The sequence below is a fragment of the Schistocerca piceifrons genome, chromosome 8 (genome assembly GCF_021461385.2).
Source record: "Schistocerca piceifrons isolate TAMUIC-IGC-003096 chromosome 8, iqSchPice1.1, whole genome shotgun sequence".
Classification (NCBI taxonomy): domain Eukaryota; kingdom Metazoa; phylum Arthropoda; class Insecta; order Orthoptera; family Acrididae; genus Schistocerca; species Schistocerca piceifrons.
The window spans coordinates 379,548,052-379,572,613 of record NC_060145.1 but is presented as its reverse complement, the minus strand read 5'-3'; the positions used below and the strand labels follow the sequence as shown (position 1 = coordinate 379,572,613).

The 24,562-nt window shown below is 41.9% G+C and overlaps 1 protein-coding gene across 1 annotated transcript in view; it reads left to right on the top strand.

The window, feature by feature from the left end:
* The window catches only part of LOC124711430 (histone-lysine N-methyltransferase SETD1B), a 173,689-nt gene that overhangs the window by 19,814 nt on the left and 129,313 nt on the right, over positions 1-24,562 (top strand). Inside the window, exon 3 of the mRNA XM_047241499.1 lies at positions 23,039-23,131. Coding sequence (XP_047097455.1) covers positions 23,039-23,131 — 93 coding nt within the window. The remainder of the gene's footprint in view (positions 1-23,038; positions 23,132-24,562) is intronic.

The window sequence follows — 24,562 nt, the reverse complement described above, 5'->3', positions numbered from 1 at the left end:
GTGAGCTCTGCTCGCATCTTGCGAGATAGGCTAGCACTACTCTGTGTACCCTCAATAGCCACAAGCAGGGCCTCCTCCAGATCTTGGGTGAGGCCCACTGGCGAACATATCGAGCACACACTGGATTTCATTCCAGTGCTGCTTGCTGTTTACCTAAGGGGCTCCATAATACACTTAACATTGGAGCTTTTGGCCTTGAGTGATATGAATGTGTTATAAACTGCCACTCACCATTTGGTGAGGGTACATCCTCCCCATGTCCAGTATGCTGTAAGGTGAGCTGGTACCAGAGCCTGTGGGTGAAACACATGAGATGTGCGATGCAATGTGCCAGATTCCCCACTGTCATTACTTCTCGAGACAGTGGTCTGGAGATGGCTGATTGTGGCCATTACCATCTTTGTGACAAAACCAATACTTTTTGTGGAACAAATGTGAGATAATTTGGAGAAGTGTATTCATCAGGAAAATTGCAAAATGGCTCACTTTTGATTAAAGGATATTGTGCTACACAATCTCAAGCGCTTCAGGCATGTGAAATGCTGGGTTACATAAAAGTGACTTGTTCCACGTAAAACTTTGATTATGGTATAGGAAATTACCTTTCACAAAGACTTTACACTCCAGACAGCTCAGTAACTATGAGGTGATTTGGAATGCCAAAGTGTACATACAAAAAGACCTGAAAGGTAACCGAGTAGATACAGGTGTTTCCATGTTAGCTTTTGAAGGAAGTGCCCTCCCAGAGAAAGTTAAAGTTATGGTGTATAGATGTGATGTGAAACCTTAACAGCTGACTATCCATGAGATGGTTCTAATTTTTATGCTTTGGTCAAATGTCCTTCCTGCTACAAAGCAGACCCAAAATGAGGAAATTGTGGAGGATCACAGTATGAAGGTCATCCTTGTTAAAAACCTCCATGTTCATGAGATGGCCCAGTATTTAAAAAAGAAAATAAAAACAAGAATATATATCAATTGGTCACCTGTCATATACTGAGGCAAGGAAAAAATATGAAGGTGTGCATCTAGTCAACATGATGACAAATTATGAAAAAGTTATGGCTATCAACCTTCCTACATCAACTTTTTCAAAATTAAATCTACTATCGCCTTCTCCTCGTGTGGTTCCTGAGGCACCACATTCAGGAACCATACCCTGTACCTGGCTGGAGAAGCAGCTTCCTCCTCTGGCATCTACTGGTGACAGGGCTTCCATTTCGGACCCCTCTCCATGGAAATCTACAGATCGGACACCCAACACCAGCCTGTGGCTGAAGGACTCATAGACTGTGGATCCCAAGGCAGCTTGCTCTTTCTTCGTTCCTATACCTACAGGGATAGTGATCTCATGGCCAAAAGTTGCGAAAGAGGAGTAGGAGGATGAAGAGGCGATTCTGGTGATCCTGGAGGCACCAGATTCTCCCCACACTGTCAGATTCATTGATGTTGTTCCACCCATCTCATGGCCAAAAGTTGCGAAAGAGGAGTAGGAGGATGAAGAGGCGATTCTGGTGATCCTGGAGGCACCAGATTCTCCCCACACTGTCAGATTCATTGATGTTGTTCCACCCCCGCCAGCGAAAGACAATAGTCCTGGGACCTGACTTGTCCTCCTTGGCCCCTTCATGCTTAACCAGGACACCCTCAACATAATAATCCAATGAAACTGTAATGAATATTAATATCAGCTGCTGGAACTACAATAACTAATTTCCTCTTGTTCTGCGATCTGTGTTGCTTCCAAGAAACAAACTTCACTGATGGCCATTCCCCAATGCTTAAAGGTTGCTGTGCATCGTATCAGAACCATACTAGCCCCGATAGGGCATCTGGAGGGGTCTGTTCTTTGGTTCACACAGATATCATCAGTGAGTGGATTGCCCTCTGTACAACATTGGGAACTTCATCGATGCAAGTGCGGATGACCCCAGCGATCACCACTTGTAATATTTATTTACCTGATTTAGAGATGACCACCTTAATACAACAACTCTACCCCTTCCGCTGTTTCTTTTACATGAGGATTTCAGTGTGCACCATGCCCTGTGGAGAAGTACCACTTTGTTTGGTAGGTGCTTTCTGATTGACCAGCTTCATTTTGAACTTGATCTGTCTCTCCTCAATGAGGGTACTCCTACCCACTTCACTGCTGCCAATGTCACCTTTTTGCAATCAGCTTTATGATCTCTTCCCCTTATCTTGTGGCTTCACTCAGTGGCTGTTACGCTGATTGTGAACAGTTTCTGGTGGTCCTGTCACTTCCTTGTGATTGTGCGGTGGACCAATTACCACATAGGACGCTTCAAAGAGCCAGCTGGCAGTAGTTTATCTCTGCTGTTATTTTCACCCCCTCTGGTTCAGATTGTTTAACAAGGTTGTGGGAAATGCACTCACCTGCACTTCTGGAGCTGCTATTCCCCTTTCTGCAGACACTCCCACTACCATTTGGTGTCTTGGTGGATATTGCAACAGTTATTAAGGATTCCGGAAGAGCCCCATAGTTTTTCAAGTGACAACCTCCACAGACCCCAACCTCACTTTTAACCGATTTGATGCTATGACTCACAATCTAATAAAACACAGTAAGAAGGAATGCTATGATTTCTACATGTCCTCACTGAGGACATGTGTCATCCCAGGCATGGGAAAAGTTACACCGTCTTCTGGGCCACCGTAGATCGACATCTATTCCAGGTCTTGTCCTTCAGGGTTGTCTTTATTCCGATGCGTTGGTTCTTGCTGAACATCTTGTGAGCCACTTTGCAACACTGTCTTCCTGGCTACCTTTTTAATGCATAAACAGCAAGTTGAAGATACCTATCTATTCTTCAACCCCCCCCCCCTCCCCTCCCCTGCCACGTCAAATTATATAATGAACCTTACGCTGACTTGGAACTACTTCAGGCTCTTGGCTCTTCACATGATATGTTTGAGGGCCCTGATTGGATATATAATCAGATGATCTCATATCTGAAATGTACTCAAAGGCTCCGTCTAGTCAGGTCTCCAACTGTATTTAGCTCAAAGATGTCTTCCCTTCATGTTGCCTTCATGTTGGACAGACGATATCATCATACCTATCCTTAAGCCAGCAAAAAACCCACTGTCTGTCAATGGATATTGTATGATTAGCCTCTCCATCATGTTTTGCAAACTGCTTGAATGGATTGTTGCCCAGCGACTATGCTGGGTTTTCAAATTTTGGGTCCTTTTGACCCCCTATCGGTGTGGTTTCTGGGAGGGACAGTCAGTCAACAGCCAACCCTCTAGTTAGGTTGGAATTTGCAGTCTGACAAATTTTTGCTAAATACCAATACTTCATTGCAGTCTTATTTTGACCTACAAAAGGTTCTTTACTGATTCTATTCACCAGTTTTTATTTAACCAGTTATTTTGGGTTGAAGATGGTGCTTCACTCAGCTTCCCAAGAGTTCAAGGGAACGAGCCTGCAGGACTCTGTGCTGAGTGTTGTACTCTTCCTCATTGCCATCAGTGACCTAGCCACTAGTCACGTCTGCACTTGTATGTTGATGACTTTTGCATTTGGTTGGCCTATAGCTCCCACAACCTCCATGGAGTCATCTGAAGGGCCTCTGCTTGGACCCTGTCCAATATATCCCGTTTCTCCTGCAGAAACATATTGCACATTTCTGTTACCATATCATTGTCCGTCCAGCCCCCAGTGCTCTGTTTGGGTTCCTAGCACTTGAATCTTTTTGCAAAGTGGCAATTTTTGGGACTTGTTTTGATAAAAAGTTGGCTTGGATGCCTCACGTAGGTCAGCTGAAGACCAGCTGCGTATGACAGCTACACACACTCTGCTTCTTCACTCATACCTTTTGGGATGCAGATAGTACTTCTCTTCTCCATATTTACCAGGCTGTGGTCTCATACCAAATGGACTATGGAGCCAGATTGGCCCCTGGTGCCTTCCGGATTAGTGCAAGAGACACGTCTCCTTATGAAAGTGAGGTACTTATTTACTTACGCAGTAACTGTTTGGCAGTTTCCAGATCCTCTAGCTTATCACATTATTTATGGATACTATATGCATCATAACTGTCCTCGAGCTGGGTCACCAGTTGGAACACACTCAAGGTCCTCTGCCAGGAACTCCACGTAACCTCCTCCAGGTTTGCTCCCTGTGTTTTCCCACACTCCTTTGGTTAGTCCTAGTCCATTAACTACAACTAATCTTTTTCAAGATCTAAAATTTCGGTTGCTTCCATGACCTTCTGGCATCTGTTCCTTTCAGTTCTTTGAGAGTATCAGGGTGCTACTGTCATTTACACTGGCGGCTCTAAAACCATGGGTAGGGTGAGATATGCTTTCACATTTCCAGCCAGTCAGGTACAACATTTGTTGCCAGGAAAGTTTAGTGTTTTTACAGTAGAGCTGATAGTCATTAGCGAGTTCTATGTTTTATTCAACAGGCCTCTCACGGCTGTGTTTTAATTTGTAGTGAATCATGTGCAGTCTCCAGACGTTTGGTCATAGTTGCCATGTGATATCTGCTATTCGTGAATTTCTCTCTGACCTTAGTGTGGTACTGCCAGCTCAGGTGTCTTTCTCTGGGTCCCAAGTCATTTGGGTATCCCAGAGTATGTATTGGCCAACCATTTGAGTAGAGAGGTGACTACTTGCTCAACACTCACTTTGACAATCCCATTTGTGGATGCAAATAAGACCATATTCATACTTGAAGATGGTACAACATCTGGTGGACTACTGAATACCCTCTGTTAAGCTCTGCCTAGGAATCCATTAAGGAGCAAACATTAAAATAATTGGAATTAAAAAATGTTTATTTGATCTAATTGTACACTAATATAGACATAAATATATAAAAAAGAAATATGCAGGTTCCCATTAAAGTATGGAAAAATGTTGCATTTACACAACCTTGGGACTATGAGGAGTCTTAATCTGTTATCTTACAAAATTCTTCGAAACAATTTGAATGAAGATGCACATTACATTTTTTTTATGTTTGTAAAGTGTTGTACTTTTACACAACCTACAGCTTCTTCATGCTTTGTTTTCCTCCTACTGTTGTAATGTGCACTGAATAATAACAGCATATTTCCTTCAGAAGAGAGCTTTTGGAAGGTGACCATAAGCGCATTTTTGTGTGCTGAGGGTTAGATGGTGACCATAAGTGCATTGTTGTGTGCTGAGGGTTGCAGTTTCTTTATTTGCTTTATTTTGTGCTACAGTATGTTCTGATTTCATTAAGGTCATATGTAAGTATAATCGAAATTAGAGTTGTGACAGAGTTTCATCATTTGCAAGAGTTTGTATTTTCCATGACTTGACAATTACACTGTCTATCATGTTGTTGAAGAGAGATCTCTATCATTTCTGGTCTCTTATTTGAGTTCTGTAATTAGCATTATTGCATAAACTGACATCCTACTAGATGTAGATTGTACTGAGATATTACCAAGGACTGTGGCAGAGAAATGCTTTCATTTTCTTTCCCTCTTCGCATTCGCTAAAGGCTGGACAGTGCCATTGTTGGCAATTTCTGTCACAATCTAATTGTCATTCCACTTTACCACCATGACTTCAGCTTTATCATTAAAAAGAAAATCAAACACACCATCACTTTTTTTCTTCTTGGTTTTTGTAGATTCCAAAGGGCACTTTGCAGCATGATTCTCATGAATAGTACCAGTGGCAAAAATGCTTTTCATTTTAAAGTACAAAAGAATAAGAAGGAAATAAATTATCAAAATATATATGATGACAAGATGGAGCTTCAACAACTGAAAGCAAATTTATAAGTATTTGCTCACCCAAAGAAAATTAATATGTTTCACTGTGTACCATCTCTCCACTGTGAGGAATGAATTTGTACAATCAGCCACTTGAACTGTGTGAACACCATAGTTTGAAGCTGAATCTGACAGATTTTCCTTTGATGAACATTTCGCAGGAATGTCTCACAGTATAAGGGATAATTTCTTTGGCAGTAGACAAATTGTATAAAAATGTTCTAAATTGAAGATATTTTTCATTGATTATATCAGAGATCGACCTCCCTATAGAAAAATTGTCATTTTTATCCAGTTTATCATTATCAGATGGATGGATGGTTTGATTGACAAGAATTCGTTAGGACTCATACATTTTCTAACAATAGGTAGTCCTTTGACTTTATCTTTAAAACAATATAGTTTCATTGCAGGTAATGTGTGATATCCTGAAAGAATAGTTATTCCTATAAATTACTTTAACGATGGAACTGTTACTTTTAATCAATTTCGATTATTACCCTGTGCATTATTTGTTTATTTGTTTATTTTAATTCCATAATTTTTGAAAACACTTCTGAATCAAAGTAAATTGAACAAATCCATAAGGCGATAGACTTTCTGCTCTTTTCTTTATATATCTTCTGTCTTGGTTAGCTCCTTTCTTATTGGTGAAGGAGTAAAAGTTGGTTGAACTTCTTCCATTCCAGAACATCTTCATTCGTTTTTGTTACATTCACAGCTGTATTTTTTTCTTTTCTTATCAGATGCTCTTGTAATGTTGTACAGACACAATGTCAGACGTAACACCAATAAAGTTTTACTCTGCTTTCACATGAAGATCCACAATAATGCTGAAAAAAAAATAGAACAGCACAAAGTCTGGTAACATCAATACACAATCTTGTAGGTGAGCATACAATAAATAAGTAAACATAAGTGACACTGAGAGCCCAGTGCGCCAGGCTTATAATGTGCTGTTGCGGACTGAGCACAGTACTTCCTGTGCTGTCTGTCCAAGTTGTGAGACGGCCTCTCTAGGCCTGCCTTGGAGACACTTGTATTGTGTGCTGTTTGAGTATGTCCACTCACAGTATAAGGTTACAACACTCCTTCGCCCTCAAAAATGTTCACTGTGGAGATGTCTGTGCCTTTATTGGTAGTTGACGGCTACTGGAGCAAATGTGCTGTCACAGGAGAAATGGAGCAGGTGTGGAAATGCATGGTGCTCACTCCCCTGCTAGAGGCTGACGGGAGCACTGGTGATGATGGTGCTGTATTCATGTTCACATCCAGCAGGCACTTGGCAATGAATGCAGCAGAGAAGATGGCAGTGACGGGGGATTTGGAGATGGTGGCAGCCCAGCACTAACTACTCCGCCCAGCGGTGGCAGCACCCAGAGTGAAGGCAGTGCCAGAGCTTTAGGACGTATGGGCTGCACTGTTTTGGACAGCACAGAATGGTGGAGGCAGCGATAAGGATGGAGGACTTTCTGGTATGTGGTTGGTCACGTGTGGACAGAGCCGGCAGTAGTGTTGCGACACTGAGCCATTGAAGGTGCACTCAATGCAGAGGTGGCAGCCTCGGCAGTAATGCATGACCCCAGGTATCCACTTAGGGCACTGCCAAAACCTATGGGCCCACATGGTTGGGCGCGAATGGAATCAGTGTGAGGCAGATGCCGACGGGTGGCCGGGCGTTGGCCAATGCAGATGAGCAGTGTATAGGGCTGGAGGCCGTGAAGCAGCCCTGCTGGGGTACTGTTGCCAACTAGAGCAAATCTATATGAACTCAAGAACCTATTGAGGGCTCCCTTGGAAGAAGATTGAGTGATATATTTTCTCATCTGACAGGGGGACCATCAGAAGTGTAAATAACGGATTTTGATTGGTCTTGGATGTGTTGTAGAGGGACATGCCCTGAGTATGAGGCTATCCACTTTCTTAGCCACGGGCCTTGGTTTTCGAGAAAATTGATTTTGAAGTTCACTGTGTGCTGTAATATGTGTAACGTTAGCCATGTTCCAACTAAGTGAGTGTGGCGCAATGGTTAAGGTTACAGGTACCATGCTGGAGGTACCGTGTGTTCGGGTCCTTTTTGTGATTTTGTTTTCTTTTTTAATTATATTAGTGTGGCACTTTTCCATTTTATTTTACAGAATATCAACAAACGGTGTACATTGTGTGAAATTATTAAGAACCATTCAATTTTGCTATAGTAATTTAATTTTCACACCATTATTACAAAATCTTACTCGCTATTGTCTACATCGCTTGCTATGCTACAACAGAAATCTGGATGATATTTGTCATAAAAGCAACCGTCTTTTTTTACTGTACCAAGCACATTTCATAAAAGCTATTGCATTGTAGGTACACAGAGTTCTTAAGAGAGATACCGGGAAACATTGTTCATTTACATTCAAAAAGGTTTCTCTTTCATCTGTTAATCAAATTGGGAGCATTCTGAATTTTCGTAGTGAAAATTTTAACCTGTCGGTCACAAGGCTAGCAAAGTGGAGTACAATGTGATGGAATAACTTTCATGGTGCAGTTGTATGCTTTCCTCTCATCCACGAAGATGTGATTGTATACGATCAGATCAGTTTGCCCTCCCCACGTATCAGTGATATGTAGAAATTTTTCCTGTCCCATGTACGGAAGAATCACAGATTTTTAAAAAGTCTTTGTACACCAGTTTTGTGAACTTCCCTGTTTTGTGTAGGACACAGTTACCTTTTTAAATTTGAGGGTTAATTCATCCAGTCTTTTCTGACACTAGGGCCAAATTTTCCGATGGTTCCTGCATACATTTAAAAAAAAAAAAGTTCGGGATCATCTTTCCTGACGCAGTTAGAGTGTACTGTGCTGTGTATGAGTGACTTGTGACTTATCTTGTTTAAATCTCTTGCATGCACGAGAACGGTTCTCGCCCCATTCTCCGAGAGGGATCTATTGTACGTTGATTGATATTGACAGCCCATTTGATCGGTGTTGATTATGTAGTAGAGGTTAATTACCAATGAGTAGTTTTGTTTGTAGTGGAATTCTTCTGCAGCGACTAATACTTCTTCCATCACTGCACACTTTTTGGAACTGATGAACTTCGTAATATTCCTTTGCCCGATTTTATGCTTTTGTTTAAATCGTTCGACCCAAGTCGAACTGGCCTTGAAATTAAAGATATCCGATAAAAGCGGAACAGCAGCATTCATCGTCCATTGCTGTAAAGTTCTAGTTGTCACCTGCTTGCCGAAGAAATTATGTTATTTTCACAAGCCAGTTTCTTTTTACAATGTATTTTACATATATTTTGATATGATTTACCTGTTCCAAATTCTGTCTCGCTTCGACAAACCGTTCATACGTTTCGCTATCGATAGTGTTCCATTTGTCACAGCGAGCTCCATCTCGTTTCACACCCTCTTTACATCGATACAGCATTGATTTATGTTTTAATTGAGAGACTGCAAACTCTTTAGGCTCCATTTCAGATGAGCTACTGCAATAGCGACTGCTCGTTCTTTGTAGGATAGAGGCACATAGTCTGCTGGTTCATGTATGAATTTGTCACCGATGAAATCATCATCTCCGTCTACTCCCATATACTGCAAAGTAAATAGCTTTATATTTTGTCAATTGGTCTGCAAGAAAGAGAACATCCACACAAAGGTGAAACTTACTGTCTTAAAGTTGACCACCTTGTCTTCTTCGTTGATGTTTATTAATTTGTCGCCATTGATGATCCGTCTATCGACCAACAGATCTTGTATTGTGATACATATCTCATTGCCAGTTGCTATTGAATTAGCAGAGATTGTGCTGAGCGGTGTATTTGTTAGAAGATTTAAATCTCGAATCAACTTTTCGACGTATTTGTTGTTGTGGTCTTCAGTCCTGAGACTGGTTTGATGTAGCTCTCCATGCTACCCTATCCTGTGCAAGTTTCTTCATATCTCAGTACCTACTGCAACCTACATACTTCTGAATCTACTTAGTGTATTCATCTCTTGGTCTCCCTCTATGATTTTTACCCTCCACGCTGCCCTCCAATGCTAAATTTGTGATCCCTTGATGCCTCAGAACATGTCCTACTAACCAGTCCCTTCTTCTCATCAAGTTGTGCCACAAACTCCTCTTCTCCCCAATTCTATTCAATACCTCCACAGACCGAGCGAGGTGGCGCAGTGGTTAGACACTGGACTCGCATTCGGGAGGACGACGGTTCAATCCCGCGTCCGGCCATCCCGATTTAGGTTTTCCGTGATTTCCCTAAATCGCTCCAGGCAAATGCCGGGATGGTTCCTTTCAAAGGGCACGGCCGACTTCCTTCCCCGTCCTTCCCTAATCCGATGAGACCGATGACCTCGCTGTCTCGTCTCCTTCCCCGAAACAACCAACCAACCAATACCTCCACATTAGTTATGTGATCTACCCGTCTAATCTTCAGCATTCTTCTGTAGCACCACATTTCGAAAGCTTCTGTTCTCTTCCTGTCCACACTATTTATCGTCCATGTTTCACTTCCATACACGGGTACACTCCATACAAATACTTTCAGAAACGACTTTCTGACACTTAAATCTATACTCGATGTTAACAAATTTCTCTTCTTCAGAATCGCTTTCCTTGCCATTGCCAGTCTACATTTTATATCTTCTCTACTACGACTATCATCAGTTATTTTGCTCCCCAAATAGCAAAACTCCTTTACTACTTTGAGTGTCTCACTTCCTAATCTAATTCCCTCAGCATCACCCGACTTAATTCGACTACATTCCATTATCCTCGTTTTGCTTTTGTTGATGTTCATCTTATATCCTCCTTTCAAGACAATGTCCAATCCGTTCAACTGCTCTTCCAAGTCCTTTGGTGTCTCTGACAGAATTACAATGTCATCGGCGAACCTCAAAGTTTTTATTTCTTCTCCATGGATTTTAATACCTACTCCGAATTTTTCTTTTGTTTCCTTTACTGCATGCTCAATATACAGATTGAATAACATTGGGGAGAGGCTACAACCCTGTCTCACTCCCTTCCCAACCACTGCTTCCCTTTCATGTCCTTCGACTCTTGTAACTGCCATCTGGTTTCTGTACAAATTGTAAATAGCCTTTCGCTCCCTGTATTTTACCCCTGCCACCTTTAGAATTTGAAAGAGAGTATTCCAGTCAACATTGTCAAAAGCTTTCTCTAAGTCTACAAATGCTAGAAATGTAGGTTTACCTTTCTTAAGGTCAGTATTGCCTCACGTGTTCCAATATTTCTACGGAATCCAAACTGATCTTCCCTGATGTCGGCTTCTACCAGTTTTTCCATTCGTCTGTAAAGAATTCGTGTTAGTATTTTGCAGCTGTGACTTATTAAACTGATAATTCGGTAATTTTCACGTCTGTCAACACCTGCTTTCTTTGGGATTGGAATTATTATATTCTTCTTGAAGTCTGAGGGTACTTCGCCTGTCTCATACATCTTGCTCACCAGATGGTAGAGTTTTGTCAGGACTGGTTCTCCCAAGGCCGTCAGTAGTTCTAATGGAATGTTGTCTATTCCCGGGGCCTTGTTTCAGCTCAGGTCTTTCTGTGCTCTGTCAAACTCTTCACGCAGTATCGTATCTCCCATTTCATCTTCATCTACATTCTCTTCCATTTCCATAATATTGTCCTCAAGTACATCGCCCTTGTATAGACCCTCGATATACTCCTTCCATCTTTCTGCTTTCCCTTCTTTGGTTAGAACTGGGTTTCCATCTGAGCTCTTGATATTCATGCAAGTGGTTCTCTTTTCTCCAAAGGTCTCTTTTAATTTTCCTGTAGGCAGTATCTATCTTACCCCTAGTGAGATAAGCCTCTACATCCTTACATTTGTCCTCTAGCCATCCCTGCTTAGCCATTTTGCACTTCCTGTCGATCTCATTTTTGAGACGTTTGTATTCCTTTTTGCCTGCTTCATTTACTGCATTTTTATATTTTCTCCTTTCATCAATTAAATTCTATATTTCTTCTGTCACCCAAGGATTTCTACTAGCCCTCGTCTTTTTACCTACTTGATCCTCTGCTGCCTTCACTACTTCATCCCTCTGAGCTACCCATTCTTCTTCTACTGTACTTCTTTCCCCCACTGCTGCTAGTTGTTCCATTATGCTCTCCCTGAAACTCTGTACAACCTCTGGCTTAGTCAGTTGATCCAGGTCCCATCTCCTTAAATTCCCACCTTTTTGCAGTTTCTTCAATTTTAATCTGCAGTTCATAACCAATAGATTGTGGTCAGAGTCCACATCTACCCCTGGAAATGTCTTACAATTCAAAACCTGGTTCCTAAATCTCTGTCTTACCGTTATATAATCTATCTGATACCTTTTAGTATCTCCGGGATTCTTCCATGTATACAACCTTCTTTTATGATTCTTGAACCAAGTGTTAGCTATGATTAAGTTATGCTCTGTGCAAAATTCTACCAGACGGCTCCCTCTTTCATTTCTTAGCCCCAATCCATATTCACCTACTATGTTTCCTTCTCTTCCTTTTCCTACACTCGAATTCCAGTTACCCATGATTATTAAATTTTCGTCTCCCTTCACTATCTGAATAATTTCTTTTATCTCATCATACATTTCATCAATTTCTTCATCATCTGCAGAGCTAGTTGGCATATAAACTTGTACTACTGTAGTAGGCATGGGCTTCGTGTCGTATCTTGGCCACAATAATGCGTTCACTATGCTGTTTGTAGTAGCTTACCCGCACGCTTATTTTTTATTCATTATTAAACCTACTCCTGCATTACCTCTATTTGATGGCGTCAGTGATTTCACTTCTTGATTGTTCATTCAGCTCCTCTATCTCTGATGTATCTTCTTCTGGCTGCACTTCTATAGACACACTTGGCTCGCCCATTTCACTGTATTCTTTGAGCACGCACGGCACTAACAACACGTTGCAAGTGACGGACCCTGAAGACAATTGCAAACTAGCAGTTTAGGAGCTAGGTCACTGCCGTGTGTTTGACAATGGAGATCATGTTCATAATACACAGAGGACTGTCCGTGCGAACTCTGTATATTGTGAAATTATATCACTGTAGCCAAATAAAAGGCATGACCTGGGCGATACACTGTCACAACACACAGAGTCCACTTTCTGTTTGACTGAGCCTATACATAATTTAAACTTCTTAATAATTTCACACTATTTACACTGTTTGTTGATATTCTGTAAAATAAAATGGAAAATATCGGACGATTCAGATTTTTTTTTTAAAAAAAAAAAAAAAAAAAAAAAAAAAAAACCACACAGAAAGGATCCGAACACGGTACCTCCAGTGTGGTAGCTGTAGACCTTAACTTCTGCTCCATGCTCACTTGGTTGTATCATGGCTAACATTATGCGTATTACAGCACACAGTGAACTTCAAAATCAATTTTTTCAAGAAGCAAGGCCCGTCACTAAAGAAGCGGATCGCCTCATACTCAGGGCATGTCTCTCTGCAACATATCAGAGACCCTTCAAAATCCGTTATTTACTCTTTTGATGGTCCCCTTGTGAGTTCTGAATGTACGGACCAGCCTCTTCATCTCTCGATTGGAGTGGGGATGAAAGGGAGAGGCTGTAACATGCCAGATAGCACTCTTAGTATAAAAATCTTCAAATCTTGAGACACAATATGTGGACCATTTTCTGTTGCAAGCGTATACTGCAGTCCTTGTAAGGAAAAGCGCTTGAGAGGGCTGTGACCATTGATGCCATGGATGGGCAACAATCCACATAATGAAATTTGGAGAAAACATCAACTATTACAAGGCAAAAGGAGATAAGGAATAGTCCTGCAAAAATCTGCATTAATACGCTCCCAGGGGTGCTGAGGGGCAGGCTACAGGGAAAGAGTGACCCATGGTGCAGCTCGATGGATGGCGCACTGTGGGCAGACTGTTACCATGCACGTGATCTCATTGTCAATACATGGGCAAAACACGTGGCGGTGGGCCAGCAATTTTGTACGAAAAATATGTAGATATAGAAACAGCACAGTGGCCCAAGTATGGCGCATGATGTACTGCCGCCATGTGGATGTCATCACAACCCTGGCTGCCAACTCTTCAGTAGCCACCATTAACAAAGCATCAAGAAACGAGAGGTTGTGACACAGAGTATAATAATTATGCAAGGCATCCGACAAACTGATGTAAGACAGGATTGGCTGCCACAGCCACAGAAATTCAAGAACTGCTAATGGGAGGGCCATTATGATGTTTTTGTCTTTGGCGTTTAAATGGAAACATAACAGTTCATTCTCATCAAATGCTGGATCAGGACCAGTTGGCATTGGAGAAAGAGTATCTGCATTAGTGTGGGTCGCAAATGAATCTCATAGTTATAGCATGACAAAACAGAGCCCACCATTGCAGGCAGTGGTTTGCTTTGCATAGTAAAGATGCCAAAGGATTGAAAACAGAAATCAGAGTTTATGATCAGTGATCAAATGAAACTTAGAACCACATAAGAAAATGTGAAATTTTTGGAGCATGTATACAATAGCAAGGGCCTTTTTTTTTCCCTCTCTGTAACTAGTGCTGTTGTGCTTGATTCAGAGCTTTGGGAGCATACACAATAGGGCGTTCAGAACTGTCCTCATATTTGTGCATGAGAATGGCTCCAAGACCATATTGGAAGGCGTCTGTGTCCAACACAAGATGTTAGCCTGGTTGGAATATAATCAAGCAAGGTGTCGAATGTAATTTTGACCTTAATAGAGTAAAAGCACACTCACAGGCAGGCAACCAGTAAGAAGGAATGTCTTTCTGTAAGAAAGAATGAAATGGCTTGGCCAATTTGGATACACCAGAAAGATATTCATGGTAGTATGCAGCCTTTCTGAAAAAGGCTTGCAATTTTTTGACTTTGCTAGGACATGGCAGCCATATAATGACATCGACTTGCTGGCGTAAGGGGTTGACGCCAGCAAGAGACTTCAAAACCGAGATAGATGATACAAAAAAAATTTTTTATTTATCCAAGTTTAATTTTAAACAGATGGCCTGTAGTCCCATGAACAAGGCATTAAAGTTTTGCCGATATTCATCTGTTGAGGAACATCAGACCACAATATTATCCAGGTAGTTAGTGCACCCCGACATGGAGGTCATGAGTTGCTCCAGAGATTATTGGAAAGTGGCAGGGGCACTCGAGATGACAAATGGCAGGTGCTAGTGTTGATATAACCCAAAGTGGGTATTCACTACAAGGACACATTTGGAATAGTCAGCAGAGGCAGTTATGAGTAGGCTCCTGAGAAGTCTATTTTGGAAGAATGGTGGTCCCCAGAAAGCTGTACTAAGAGTTCGTCCAGATGGTGTGTGGGGTAGGTATCAATAATAGACTGTGAATTTACAGACAATTTAAAATCACCACAGATCCGAAAGTTGCTGTCAGGTTTTTTGAGAGTTACCAATGGAATTGACCATTCCCTAGAGGAGACAGGTGTGATAACATCCATAGGTATAAGTTGATGTAGTTCCAAGCAAACTTGCTCTCGTAAAGCTACTGGGCTGTGTTGTCTTCATTGTGATGTGAGCCTTAAAATCAGTAACACACCCTAAACCTTCCAAAAACAGGGAGAAATGTTCCAAGCAGAGCATGGCCAGTTGTTGGTATGGAGCTTGATCCAATACCAGATGCACTTCATCAGAAATAGAGAACCTAAAAATTTTGAAGGCATCTAACCCAAATAAGTTTTCAGTGTTGGCATCATCCACTGCTAGAAAGGTCAAAGGCTAAACTATTTATTTGTACATTACAGAAGTAGAAGACTGTACAGTATGGGTATTTGTTGTTTATTGTAACTCACTAACTGACAGGATACAGGGGACAACATCAGTGATCCAAGATCCACATAGGTTTGAGAATTTAACAAAGTCACTGCTGCATCAGTGTCCACTTGCATTTTTAATAACTTCTCCATTATTTCAATGTAGACTTTGTTTAGGGCTACCGTCACTTAGGAAACACTATTCACACCCATATTCATCCCATCCCCTCCCCCACCCCCCTCCCATCACCAATGAGCTAACTGATGGCAGCTGAGGAGGAGGATAAGCAACAGCGGCTATTTCGCCCCATGCTTCTACCTGATTTTCTTTTGCCCTAGGCAGTTTGAAAGACAGAGCAATGCTTAGAACAAGTATGAGTTAGGGATTTTCAGATTGTAAAGCACATTCACGAACTTCTCTGTCATGGGCCAGGCATGTTATAGCATCACAAACCATCGGATCCGTATATGATTCCTGATAGGCCTCTGTGCAAACTGGCAGTGACAGGTAAGCCTATGAAGTTCTGCTGCCTTTCCTACTTTTGGGAGATTTTAATGCCCATAACCCTTGTGGGGTGGCACCATGCTTACTGGCCGAGGCAGAGATGTCGCAACTTTACTGTCTCAGTTCGAACTCTGCCACTTAAATACTGGGGCCACCACACATTTCAGTGTGGCTCATGGTAGTTACTCGGCCATTTTCAGCCCAGGACTTCTCCCACCTATCCACTGGAGAGCACATGATGACCTGGGTGGTAGTGACCATTTCCCCATCTTCTTGTCACTGCCCTGGCGTCAGGCCCATGGACGCCTACCCAGATGGGGTTTAAACAAGATGGACTGGGAAACTTTCACCTCTGCTGTCACCGTTGAATCTCCCCCACATGGGAACATCGATGTCAGGGTTAAGCAGGTGACTATAACAATCCTTTCTGCGGCAGAAAACATGATCCCTTGCTCTTTAGGGTGCCCCATGCGAAAGGCAGATCCTTGGTGGTCGCTGGAAGTTGCTGAAGCAATTAGGAGCGTCAGTGAGCTCTACAGTGGGATAAGCAGCACCCTTCCCTGGAGCACCTCATAGCCTTTAAACGGCTCCGTGCCCGCGTTCGCCAATGGAAGCAGGAGTGTTGGGAGAGATACGTTTTGACCATTGGGTTCCATACGTCACCTTATGTGTGGGCAAGGATCAAACATGTTTTCGGGTACCAGGCCCCAACAGGTGTTAACATAAATGGCATGTTATGTACCAATGCAGTTGCGATTGTCAAGCACTTTGCTGAGCACTATGCTTGAGCTGCTGCATCGGAGAATTACCCATCCAGCCTTTCGCACTCTCAAATGGCGGCTGGAAGGGAAAGTCCTCTCGTTCACTACACACCACAGTGAATCCTATAATGTCCCATTTACAGAGTGGGAGCTCCTCAGTGCCTTGGCACATTTTCCCGACACTGCTCCTGGGCCAGGTGGGATCCACAGATCTCTTATCTGACTACAAGCGACATCTCCTCATCATCTTCAACTGGATCTGGTGCGATGGCGTCTTTCCATCGCAATGGCAGGAGAGCACCATCATTCCGGTGCTCAAACGTGGTAAAAACCTGCTTGATGTTGATAGCTATCGGCCCAGCTACCTCACTAACGTTCTAAAGGTGCTGGAACGTATGGTGTGTCGGTGGTTGGGTTGGGTTTGGAGTCATGTGGCCTACTGGTTCCATGTCAGGGTGGCTTTGCACATGTTCATAGTTCTCCTGCGCATCCGAATTACCGTCTCCGTTTCCCACCCACGGCGGTTCATCTGCCACATTGGCAGCCCAGACCAGGGCTTGCAATTGCAGTTTATGTCCGATCCCTTCTTTCCAAACTGGAGTACTTTCCTTTACAACCTATATTTGAGGTCCATTCACGTACACTTCCATGGTGTACACCTAGGCCATGGCTTTGCCTGGACCTTTCACATGGCCCTAAGGACTCAGTTAACCCCGTGGCTCTCTGCTGCCACTTTCTCTTGATTCTTTACATGTACCATGGCCATGAAGTGCTTTTCACCGATGGCTCAATGGCTGATGATCATGTCTGCTTCGCGTATGTCCATGATGGACGTACTGAACAGCATTCCTTGCCTGATGGCTGCAGTGTTTTGACTGACGAGCTGGGGTTATATCTTGTGCTCTTGAGCACATCCGTTCATGCTGTGGGGAGTCATTTCTTCTGTGTACTGACTCCTTGAGCAGCCTACAAGCTATCAACCTGTGCTACCCTCGTCATCCTTTGGTAGCGACCATCCAGGAGTCCATCTATGCCCTGGAATGGTCCAGTCGTTCACTGGTGTTTGTCTGGACCCCAGGTCACGTCTGAATCCCAGGCAACGAAATTGTAGACAGGCTGGCCAAACAGGCTACGCAGAAACCGCTTATGGGGATTGTCTCCTCTGCAACTGACCTGCATTCAGTACTACGCCGCAAGGTTTTGCAACTTTGGGAGACGGAATAGCATAATCCCAGTACGCACAACAAACTGCGTGCCCTTAAGAAGACTACGAATGTGTGAAAGACCTCCACGTAAGCCTACCACAGGAACTATGAGGTTCTCTATTGGCTCCACATTGGCCACACTTGGGTGACACACAGCTACCTCCTGCGCCGTGATGACCCACCTCAGTGTCGTTGCAGCGCCTGTATCTTGGTGAGCTGTCCTTCTTTGGCTCCCCTGTGATGTATTCTTCAGTTACCGGACTCTTTGCCATTAATGTTAGCTGACAATGCCTCATTGGCTAATTTAGTTTTACGTTTTATATGTGACGGTGGGTTTTATTATTCTATTTAAGTTTTCGCGCATGTCGTTTGTCCCTCTGTGCTCTCCACTTTAATGCTTTTAGGCTGGATGTTTTAATGTGTCGCAGAGTGATTGGCTTTTCCTTTTTATTCTTGTGGCCGGCTAGCCATGGTCATCTTCTCTCTTGTTTTTATCCCGAAACGTGTTTCTTGCTTCTCTCTGTGGTTTTCTTTTCCCAGTTTGGTCTCCCCCCCCCCCCCTCCCCCCCCCCCCCTTAAACCAACCAACCAACCAAATTCATGACAAAAATAAAGTTTTACACAAGTTGGGGCCCAGTGACTCCAGAAGCTTGAAAATGTTCCTGAAGGTGTTTTTCATGTGTGTCCCAATATTCAGTAGAATCATTGTGTGGAGGAAATGGTCAGTGTTGCGTGAATGGTAGTGGAACCTGGCGCATCAACTGGGCTGCCAAAGCCAAATTGTTTAGTGCAATGGAGAGAGGTTCGTTAGAGCTTGCTGTTCTGTTGGAACTTTGTGTAGTACCCTTTATTGATTGTCTGACTTATTGGCAAGAGCTCATAGTGCACTGTGCTCTTAAAGTTGAACGAAACAATGAGCATGGCCCTCACATGTGCCCATACTTGGACAGAAACTGTGGGTGGTGGAAGCAGTGATCCTACTGTGATATTCCTCCTTCCTGTCACAGATATGCGAATAAATCAGGTTTGGCTGTCTACGTACAAGATATAGTCCACATACAAATGACTTTCAACTGTGGCATAAAGACCTGTGGTTTCAATTTGTCTGTTTAGGTGCACCTTTTCGAGTATAAATGGCTATTACTTTCCTTCATACTCCAGCTACGTTAAGTGCACAGTGATTACTGTTGACAGTGTAGATACTGGTGAGACTGGCTAAGATAGTCCCATGGTTTTGGATTCGCCTGCAACACAACACAAGAACCAAAAGCAATCTGCACACTGATTTGAAAATCTTATTGTGGTTCAAAAATGGGTTTCTTACCCCATCATTAATCTGTTTCATGCTCTACCACCACATATCAAGTGTCTTCTTAAACAGTTATTGAAATTGAAACAAATTCTCAAAGATTACTTAGTCGAGAAATATTTTTATGCAATTGGTGAATTCTTGAGAGGAAATGAATATTGTTACTAATCTTTCAGTTGTTTTAGAAATAGTTTTAATTAATTTTATTTTGAGCATTGTCATAGATGATCCTGTATATGTAACTCATCCTTCCACAGTGTACAATTTTCTGTAGACTTGATATATGTTTTTAGCTGAGATCTTGTTTACATTGTATCTTTTATTGCATTTATGTAAGTTATATATAAACTGTATACAAACTGACACATTTCATATCCTTGAGGTTCACTCGCTACCTAGATTTATGGAATAAGAAATAAATGAATAACTAAATAAATAAACAAACAAATAAATAAATGAGGAATAGTCAAGCATTTGACTGAAATGTTTATGAAAACTATGAACATCAGAATCTGTTATAAAAAGGAAGGGCTTTAATTTTGTAGGCACAGGAAAGGACATTGATAAATATGTTAGCAGTAATTGTGCACCTGAAGAGCTCAGTTTGGAAACTAATCCCAATACAAGGATTTTGGAAGTCCCTGACGTGATGGATTGTGAACTGATAAATTAAAGTTTCAGTGTGCAAACCGATTGTGAAATTACAGATACATGTAATTACATAGTATTTCCCTTAGAAAATGTCCAGTATTTCATAAGAAATTTGCAGTTCAGCCAAGGTCGTATGTCATAAAGCTCACATTGGCTTGAACAATGCACTGAATTGTAAGGTGATATTTTCAAACTATTTCAGTTTCACCAGTAACAATGTCAATGTCTTGAAGTAACGGAATAAATGTTCTTGGTTTACTTGCCATGTTAAATGTGGATAAAATCCCAGCCTTTTGATAATGCCTGTTTCATCATCATCATAATCAGGGGCTAAGCCTGACAGTTGAGAAACTGGAGGGTCTCCAACTTTCATACCCAGGGGTTAGCATCTGATTGGCTGGATTACATCGTGATGCCAACATGGAAATGGCGTGTTCGAGGTGATGCCATCTATGACCATGGATTTTGTTTGCGCTTATCTGTCTGGCGTAGCTTGGTGTGCCATTCCTCGCATCAGGTGGTAAACAGCAAGAAGTCTTCCTCTGTGCTCTTTCTTTATCAAGTGCATGCTTCCATGCATAGCTGGCGTCTTTATTGAAGTTTTTTCACATAATCTAAATTCCACAACTTCCTAATCACGGGGTCCAAATTGTTTGACGCATGAGCAAGTATTCTTGTTTGTTCAAACAGAATGTTGTGTTTATTTAACAGGCTATGCTCAGCCACTGCTGATTTTTTGAAATACCTGTACTTGAGGTGATGCTGATGCTCGATGCAATGATCGGAATCAGTCTATATAGACTGGCCCACACCGGGCGAGATGGCGCAGTGGTTAGCACACTGGACTCGCATTCGGGAGGACGACGGTTCAATCCCGTGTCCGGCCATCCTGATTTAGGTTTTCCGTGATTTCCCTAGATCATTTCAGGCAAATGCCTGGGTGATTCCTTTCAAAGGGCACGGCTGATTTCCTTCCCTAATCCGAGCTTGTGCTCCGTCTCTAATGACCTCGTTGTCGACGGGACGTTAAACACTAATCTCCCCTAGACTGGCCCACATAATTGTTGCCACACTCGCAAGGGATATTATAAACTCCTGGCACTCTCAGACCGAGATTATCTTTAATGGGTTGCAACAGTTCTTTAATCTTCCTGGGTAGTTAGAAGACTAGTCTGAGTCCTTGCTTATTTAGGACTCTACCTATTTTACTAGTTGCTACACTGCAGAATGGAAGCTGTGCAGTGTGTTGGTCCTCTTGGCTTGTTTGAACAGCATTGTGTCTTGGTTTCCTTGACACCATTGACCTAATATCATGGACGGAATACCCTTTCCTTCTGAACAATGTCATCAGATGGTTAATCTGGAAGCCAAGGCAGTCATTGTCCGACGAAATAATCCTGGCTCTGTGTGCTAAGGTGTTTGGTATACTTCTCTTGTGAGCTGAATGGTGAAAGCTACATCCATTGAGATGCAGGTCGGTATGCATTGGTTTTTGGGACACAGAATGATCATGTCATCCATCTGATTTCTGTTGGACCAACACATCTAGGAAAGGTACCTTCCTGTTCTTCTCCCCCTCCACTGTACCTTACCTTATGTTACCATGTATACCACTGAAGTGAGCAATGAACTGCTGCAATCCCTCTCTGCTATGTGAGCAGATTAAAAATTTGTGATGAACATATTTGAAGAAGCAGGATGTGGACAGAAGGGAGCACTTGTTCTTGATAACCCTCCATGAAAAGATTAGCTATGGCTGCCCGTGCTGTGCTGTCCCTTCAGTCATTTCGTAATTTCATAATAATTCCCACCATACAAAATGTAAGTGGTTGTCAAAGTGTGCTGAAATAATTTTAAAATATTGCAGGAGAAATGAGGGACCAATAGTTTTATTGTCTCTTCCACTGGTACCTTCATGAACAGGGAGACCACATTGAGGCTGACAGTTACTTTACTCAGATCTATGTTCATCAGCTGTATGATGTCAACAAACATTTTTAAATTCTTAATATATTTGCTACAGTGTCTGTGGGAGCCAATAATTTAGTTGAGGGCTTTGCCAGTCTTTATGTAGGAGAGTCAACAACACTAACAGTCAGTCTCAGTGGAATGCCATCCTTGCATGTTTTAGGCAAGCCATTAAATCTGACTGGCCTACATGCTATCGGCCTTAAATTAATTTCAAGTTTGTCAGAGAGGCCAGAGTTCTTTAGTAGCTCCCCTTTCCTCTTGCTAATTGCTGATGTGGGATCCCATTTGAGAATGTAGTATGTGTTGTCTTCCAATAACTACCCACTTTCTTATGACAATCTGTAGCATTGAGGATAACGGTAAATTTTCATTCGCAGAAAGTAAGACAGCAATCTTTTCATCCTTCTCGAACAATTTCAGTCCTTATTTCCCCACTTAGTAATATTGGACTCAGGAGGAGGGGGGTCGGGGGGAGGGGGGGGGGGGGGGGGGGGGGGGGGGGGGGCGGGGGCGGGGGTGTTGGCTCTCTCTAAAATCAGGCAATTAGCAAATCTTACATTATTTTTAGTTTTTTGAGGAAGATACTGCATTGCTTTTCCTACTCTACTAATAATCTCAGTCACTGGTAGCTTTTGTGGAGCTGGGGCAACAAAATTCAGTCCTTTACAGAGAACTGTGGTGGTGCCTTTGTTAAGCTCCTTGTTGGAGAAGTTGATGGCAGTTCCTTGTTCATGTTTAAGGTGCTCAAATTTGTCGGCCAGCTTGACCATTGTCTTGCTTAAATTAACTTGTTGATGTGCGTTCAAAGTCATGTCTACCCATTCCCAGTCCTATGGTTAGAGAGCTGCAGACAGAAATAGCTGAAAACTAAATAAGGTGCAAGCAACATTTTTAGTTACAAAAAATTCTTTGTTACATCATAATTGCGAAGTTTGGAGTCTGTGTATCATTAACTTATATTTGTATCTGTATGTAGTGAGTAAGAAATTTTTGTTTTAAATTTTATGGTAGTACTTGATGTAGCTTCATGTCATTGTGATTTGTTATGTACTCACAACAAAACCTATCTACAGATTGATGCAAATTATGTTGGTGAGCCACCACCCTTGGAGGTCACAATCTGTAACCTTAATGACAACATAGACAAGGCATTTCTTACAGATATGGTAAGTGTTAACATTTTTTTACAGAGCTATTACTGACAAAATATTGTGGAAATTATTTTCAGATTGTTTCTTACACATTTAGATAGTCCTTTTCTTGTGAAAGAGAGAATGTTGATTCATGCATGAAGGTCAGTAGTGTATTGACATTTACAACTTGAAAATAGGGTTTAAACAAATGGACTCATCAAGGGAAGTAACATTTAATTTAGATCCATATCTTTTCAAGAGATTCAAAAAAATAAAAAGACTGACAAGCAGTCATCTGCAAATGAATGATGGATAGCACAGAAGCACACTTAAAGATGCCTGCAAACTGACGGTTTTTGTGTGTTCTGGGGGCTGCAGGAGGAAAGAATTGCACAGCATGAACAGAGAGAAACATGTAGGACAAACTATAGTGAATAAGAGTTTTGTGATCATATTTTCGTTCATATCTTAAGTCAAAGAATCTTAATGTGGTGCCTTTTTTGAGGTAGTTACACTTTTGGTAGAATTCATCATTTGTTTATGTAGAACTGTATCTAAAACAGATGATATCTCTTCAGAAGGAGTTGCATGCCTTGAATGCTCTGTGGGTGGTATAATTAAAGCTAACGTAGAACACAGTTTCCTTCTGTCAGTTCTGATTACTACTTTTTTCTCTGATAATATCATAATGGCCTTAATAAGTACTCATTTATCTATGGCAATATCAATACAAGAACATTGAACTTGTCAAATTGAGTTTATTATTATTATTATTATTATTATTATTATTGTGGCTGTTGCTGTTCCCCCTTTTATGCTGAGTTGTACAATTTTAGGAAAAAACTGTTTGTTGGCTTCTCTAATTTCTATTTTCTTTGAAGTCTATATAACGACTGGAACATTGTCCCTTCCAGTGCTGGTAAATATTAACATCTACACAAGATACGGCTGACATATTTACATGCAATTTCACCCAATTTCCATTGTGATCAACAGTGTGTGTGTGTGGTGTGTGTGTGTGTGTGTGTGTGTGTGTGTGTGTGTGTGTGTGTGTGTGTAAGGGGGGAGGGGGGCAGAAGTCAGATGGAAAAATAGCACAAGTGTCCAAGTGTGGTGTCTTAATGATGGGTTTATCTTTTGTACAGATAACATTAACAATGATAGAGATAGAAAAACTATCTACTTTCCAATCACTGAAGCAAGAACATTTGGAGTGAGAGCATCCATCCCCCCCCCCCCCCCCCCCCCCCCCTTTTCCAACAAACACACACACACACACACACACACACACACACACACACACACCAATTTCAATGAGATTTGGTATACTAGTTTGAGGCCTGTCAAAAGTAATTCCTATGAAAGGATTTACATCACATTGCTTCAGTTTTTGAAATAATTGAGGTCAAACGTTATGAAACAGGATGTTTTGGATCTGTGGTGTCATCAGAACACTCAAAAAGA